The sequence below is a fragment of the Perkinsus marinus genome (genome assembly GCF_000006405.1).
Source record: "Perkinsus marinus ATCC 50983 genomic scaffold scf_1104296958234, whole genome shotgun sequence".
NCBI classification, from domain to species: Eukaryota; Perkinsozoa; order Perkinsida; family Perkinsidae; genus Perkinsus; species Perkinsus marinus.
The window spans coordinates 211,640-217,238 of NW_003206847.1; the positions used below are offsets into that span (position 1 = coordinate 211,640).

The 5,599-nt window shown below is 46.4% G+C and overlaps 4 protein-coding genes across 4 annotated transcripts in view; all 4 read right to left on the reverse strand.

The window, feature by feature from the left end:
- The window catches only part of Pmar_PMAR006025 (hypothetical protein), a gene marked incomplete at both ends in the record, with an annotated part of 1,328 nt that extends 1,169 nt beyond the window's left edge, over positions 1–159 (reverse strand). The window contains one exon of the mRNA XM_002774398.1: positions 39–159. Within this exon, the coding sequence (XP_002774444.1) occupies positions 39–159 (121 nt within the window). The remainder of the gene's footprint in view (positions 1–38) is intronic.
- A 1,222-nt stretch (positions 160–1,381) lies between these two features.
- On the reverse strand, positions 1,382–3,289 carry Pmar_PMAR006026 (conserved hypothetical protein; the record flags this gene model as incomplete). Its single annotated transcript, XM_002774399.1, has 6 exons — positions 1,382–1,641; positions 1,678–1,687; positions 1,735–1,897; positions 2,362–2,546; positions 2,592–2,690; positions 3,206–3,289. The coding sequence occupies 6 exons, from the start codon at positions 3,287–3,289 to the stop codon at positions 1,382–1,384; spliced, it is 801 nt and encodes a 266-aa protein (XP_002774445.1).
- Positions 3,290–3,765: 476 nt separating this feature from the next.
- On the reverse strand, positions 3,766–5,235 carry Pmar_PMAR006027 (thermitase, putative; the record flags this gene model as incomplete). The annotated part of the gene is made up of 1 exon (XM_002774400.1): positions 3,766–5,235. One exon carries the CDS (start codon positions 5,233–5,235, stop codon positions 3,766–3,768), a length of 1,470 nt encoding a protein of 489 aa, XP_002774446.1.
- A 203-nt stretch (positions 5,236–5,438) lies between these two features.
- Pmar_PMAR006028 (hypothetical protein) overlaps positions 5,439–5,599 on the reverse strand; it is a gene marked incomplete at its 3' end in the record, with an annotated part of 4,597 nt that continues 4,436 nt past the window's right edge. Inside the window, exons 17-18 of the mRNA XM_002774401.1 lie at positions 5,580–5,599; positions 5,439–5,461 (exon numbers count right to left, since the gene is read on the reverse strand). The exon at positions 5,580–5,599 is cut by the window's right edge and continues 4 nt beyond it. Coding sequence (XP_002774447.1) covers positions 5,439–5,461; positions 5,580–5,599 — 43 coding nt within the window. The remainder of the gene's footprint in view (positions 5,462–5,579) is intronic.

Genomic DNA, 5,599 nt, shown 5'->3' on the forward strand with positions numbered 1-5,599 from the left:
AGTACGCATGGATGACCTTCTTTAAGGAGGCTTCTTACGAGTACTGTCTCCAGTAGAGGCCTTGCCGTGGCCAACTATCGGAACCTGGTGTAACCCGATGACCTCGAAATTGCGAACCTGCTGCAGGGCGGTAACGTCTTTGGCAGAGAGAATGGACATCTGAAAGAGGGGGAAGCAAGTACAGGATGGGAGGTATTAGTATACGTGGTGCATGTGGATAGTCGATAAAATGAAAAATCAGGTTGAGCATGGTCGTCCGTCAAAGGTGATTCGAACGAGGAATAATCAGCGAATGAGGATGTGTATATCAGTGAGAAAACTGGTGGTGAAAGATGATTCGGTCTAAGTCATAGTGTTAACATGATAGGGTAAGCACTGATGGTTGGAATTGACGATCGGAGTTAGTAGTCCGAGACGTGGCTTTGATGTCGAGTAAGACGCTATGGCACTCAGTAAGGAAGAAAAATTTCAGAGTTTTCAAGATATACGAGGCATCATGCAGTGACTGCATTGCAGTCTCCATGTGGTGGTTCAGGAGAAACGTAGATGGTATGGTAGAGATTACGACTCATAATTTACAAGTGGTTGCTATCAATGGATTCGAATAGTAGCGACAGTAGTTGTCACTAGCGATGAGCGAGTGGCTATCACTACTGGCAAGATAAGGAAATTTAGTGCGACATTAGGACACGTATGCCCCATCCGAGAGGCACATTATCACCGTGATGGGAAGTTCCTATTAAGAACTCATCACGGCATACGAATCACATGCAGAATAATCCGCATGTGTAACATTAACGGTGGCATACTTGAGGTTCAAGTATGCCAATATTCCGTTAATATTACACATGTACGAAAATACGATCAGTCGGAAATTCAACTATTGCCGAAGTAGGGAAATTGAGGAAAAAATATGACTATTGACTTACTGGTTAAACGGCGATGATAGGTAGTGCAGCACTAGCACTACTAGTGCTAGTGGCGGTAGCCTACCGCCGGTAGGCTGCGGTAGATTAGGTTGTGGCTGAAGGGGTGGTAGTAGTCTGTGGTTGGTTACGACCTCGGTTGAGGAAACCAAACATATATTCCCAAACTGTGCGATATATTTGAATTCTCAAAGTCAAACTTAATTGTAACGAAATCGAATTGTGACACACTTCAATTCGCGAGGTCAAACACACTGCTTGTCTGCTCACTTGTCAAACTTGCACGGAAAAGGTGCGAATGACATTTCGCGAGGAAGCGCCTCCAATGAATATCCCGCAACTGTATCACTTAACCCATCAAGACATCCGCCTCAACACAACAACAAGGGTGCGACACTCCACACATGTCGAAGGGAAACAAAACAGATCAAATGAAATCTAATCTGCCGACCACATTAGAGATTTCCCTTGTGGTTCCAATAAAAATCGAATTCTCCCGCCAGCCTACCCACGATCTCGAGTCGACGCGTATCAGTCGTTGCCGATTCCATCACCGTTTCAATGAAGCCACGATGCTCCGCACTCAAATTCCGACCGTCCACAGGTGGCGGCTCGTAGGAAACAAAACGAGCTAGGGTTACGTTGAGATCGTCCCCGCTGCTATAAATCATTTCCTCGATTTTATCGAGTTTTTCCGGAGTCGCCAAAACTATGCCTAACAGGCTCACAAGCAACCTATTCTGCATCTTACGCGAGTCAACCTAAGATTCCATCCTAACCACCAACGGCCGACCGCAACAGCTATTACAATCTCTTTCTTCTCAAAAACTCGACCATGAATCAACGCTTTCCTCTCTGCTGAATCGATGTCGAATTTCCTGAAGTCCACAAAGGGCAGAGACCGTAGTCGTGCAATCCAACACTGGTCCAAGTCGGCCTTCACCGCCCCAGCGATCAACGTCTTCAGGTACCTGGCCGACGATAGCTCAACCCACAAGACCGACATAAACTTGGAATCATAAAAATTCTAATTTTTTTGTAAATTTTCTGCTCACTGATCAATCACTTTTCACCTCAAATTGAAGTAGTAGAACCTCAATGAAAACCACATGTTAAATAACTTTAATTTCGCATGGATTATTCAATATGAACTTTAGGAAGTTCCAATCCAAAATATCCAATTTCAATTCAAACGAGTCGGAAGTTGCCTTCTGTACTGAAAAACCCCGGGCCCCGTTTTCAATCTAAACCGTAGATCCCCTAAAGTGCAATTTTTCAAGACGAGTCTCTTCCCGAAGTTGCGCGATCAACGTCGATGCTTCTAATTTGGCCGTGTTTTTCACAGAATTTTAGTCCATAAGTCGACTTAAGCACAGCATTCAATCGTCGATAAGTTATAGAGAATTTATATGCTGTTCTAATGAGCAGGTATCACCTCCTCCCAGGAAGACCCTCTATCCCTTGCTCCCTCTGAGGCTGTATATAAAGCATCGCTTCCATCACTTCACCATCGGCCTCATAAAGCTGTACTTTTACCCAACGCCGTTCGTAATGTGGGCTTTCGAAATCGTCCAGGCGCTCCAAACCACTACGCGACAAGTAATTGACAACACCGTGGACCTAACGAAGAGTCGGGTCTAATCCAAAGCACACTGAGAGGATGACCTTTGCCCCAAGAGAGGGACGAACGTTAGCATAACAGCCTTCCTTCACGAAGATCTCCCTCGGTTCCATATCGAAAACCAAGTCGAAATCGACAAGTATCTGAGCACCTTAGCCTTGATTTAAGTCATATACAAAATGAGCTCCGAAACGTTGATCCGAAAGCCCCTCGACTACATGGAGTAAACATTATCGCGTTCATCAGCGTTTTCGAGCTGCGGATGACATCAACTCCTTACACGGTTCACTACAGCATTTCTAGGCAATTAAATATTTTGCCCGACTTCCTTTGTAAAATCGCATTTTCACCGATTTCCCCTATAAACTACTGGAAATTTCTGATTATAATCATGACCAGGCGGGTCCTATCAACGACGTTGAAAGAATACAAGAGATAGATGGATCCCCATATCATGAAAATGCGCGACCCCATTATAATACAACACTAGGGTGGGGACATATGAGCATTCTCAACTAGATGTGTCGGTGACAATATTACAATTTTGAGAAATTTTCGCGAATTTTCTCTGATTCGTATATAAACTCCCATAATTAGTAAGTAAATTCCTGAGCTCAGCTGAGGAATTTAAACATATAAAAAAACACACTCGTCTTACTGCTCGTAGAGGCTCCTTCGATGCAGTCTCCACACCTCTACTCTGGAGGGAATCTTTACTCATGTTGGCCCCAAAGGAGAACATAGGAATCACCACCAGATGGTCGGGGATGGGCTCTCGGTAAGCTACCACGCCCTCACTATCAGTTGTCGTTGCCATGAACAAATCAACAATTAAAACCCCTCAAAAACTACAATTAACGTCCATACAAACCTCTGGAGTATTTCCTGACAAACACAGACAACGAACTCCTCGAGATTAATATACTATAGACATTTCCCCAAGGAGAGTGAACACAACCAAAGCGGTTTATTCGGGGCGCTAGGACCTCCCTTACTTCTCGCAGTGATGCTGAGGACAATGAGGCCTCCACCATCCCTCTGATGGCCGTCTAGGGACTAACAGAGGCAACTCTTCCTTAGATCTCTTGATTGAAGCACTCACTAAACACACATATACGCGGCAAACCATGAACATATTCAATTTTCAAAAACACTCAATGGCAAAATTATCTGCATTGAACTTCACACTTTTTCGGATTATTTCCACAAAAACACGCATCAATAGAGGTGACTTGCAAAAATAAGAGGCAATAAGAACGCTACCATAATAAAACTCTGCTGCTTCGCTCCGCTCCGAATTTCAATACATTCCCGACCTGGACGAGAGCGTTCACCGTTCGGCCTGACCGTGGGTTTCGTCAATGCCAACTCTACTGCTTTTGCTGCATTTACTTTACCAAAATTACCAACGCGATTCCCACCAGGATAGTATACAGTGTCGGAGGACTCCAAGAGCACCTCCTTGATATCAGATGGGCCAACACCCAAGCTGCTGAGTAGAGCAGCGACACCTGCGACATGTGGAGTTGCCATTGACGTACCCGACATGTAAGCATAAACGTTACCAATGTAAGTGCTCGGGATTCCCACGCCAGGCGCAGCAATGTCAACATACCTGCCATAGTTACTTTCACGTGCCAGCCGATCACGAGCGTATATATCAGTAGCTCCAACGCACATGAGTAGCTCAACAGTCTCTGAGTAAGCACATGGGTAAGTCCGCGCAATAGTAATATCTCGACCATCGTTGCCAGCAGCAGCGAACATCAAATGCCCTCGATCGGAAGCTCTTTTCATAGCAGCCTCTAGAGTGCGATATGTACCATCACTCGTATACGAATGAGATGACACCTCCACACGCAAAGTAACGAGATAATTCACAGCTTGTAGAGAATAAAGGAGATCTCCTTTACCCATCTCGTCGAAAGCTCGCAAGGACATGATCTTCACCGGGGCGATGCCAGCCACCCCTTGCGCGTTGTTCGTAGTAGCACCGAGGATCCCAGCGCAGTGCGTGCCATGACCATTCACGTCTCGAGGATCCAAATCTGAATCGAAAAAGTTGTAACCATGCCGGCAATCCGCATCAGAGAAAATGCTATCGACCAGATCGGGATGGTCGTATTCAACACCAGTATCAACGACAGCTACAACCACCTCTCGCCGTGGACGCCCTTCCAGTCGGGTCATCTTCCACGCCTCAGCCACATGCATCTCATCTAGATTCCACTGACTTCCCACTAGCTCATCATCAGCGGAATCGGACACCACCTCATTCGTCACTCCCATGGTCCCAGGTTCGAATCTACCCGACTGCACTATTCCCAACTCTCCGTTTCTCTCACAAATAACCTCATAATCTTCCCCCAGTCCGAGCAGGGATTCGCAAAGCTCATCAACAGTCAATTCACACGCCGCCACTGCCGTGTCGATCCACTGCATGCCAATCGCCAACATGTCCTTCACATCTGTCAAACACTTCTCAAACTTGTCCGATGAGAGCTGCCGAGCACCATCCCCCCTCCCTAGAATGGCAGGAACGTCACGAATGTCAACCCAATCAGTCGGAGGGCCTTCCACCGGCACCGGCCCCTCAATGAGCCTCCTAGATGTAAGCGATGATATCGACACTATCACTCGATCGTCTGCAAGGGAAGACACAGCAAGGACAGCCCAGTAGAAGAACATGGAAAAAACCAACCCCTGCCGACGTATTGGATTGAACGACCGGCGTCCCAAACGAAACACGCAAGTGGAGCCTGCCTTAAAACAGATAGTCACATATAAACGAGTAAACTCATAGTCCCCTCGAGAGTAGAGCTCCTAAGGATGTGTATACGTACAGCAATGCCAAACCTCGCATCACATGAGAGTTAGGAGATACGCCGCGCTCATTCGCGACACCAACCGTTTCCTTAGAGACGAAACCGTATCATTGCGGAGATCCCGAGTTCGATCCCGGCAAGGAACACATAACTGAGCACCATTCCAAGGTGAGCTCGACGAGCCGCCAACACTAGCTTCGTTCCTACTCTTGAAGAGTACTAAACAG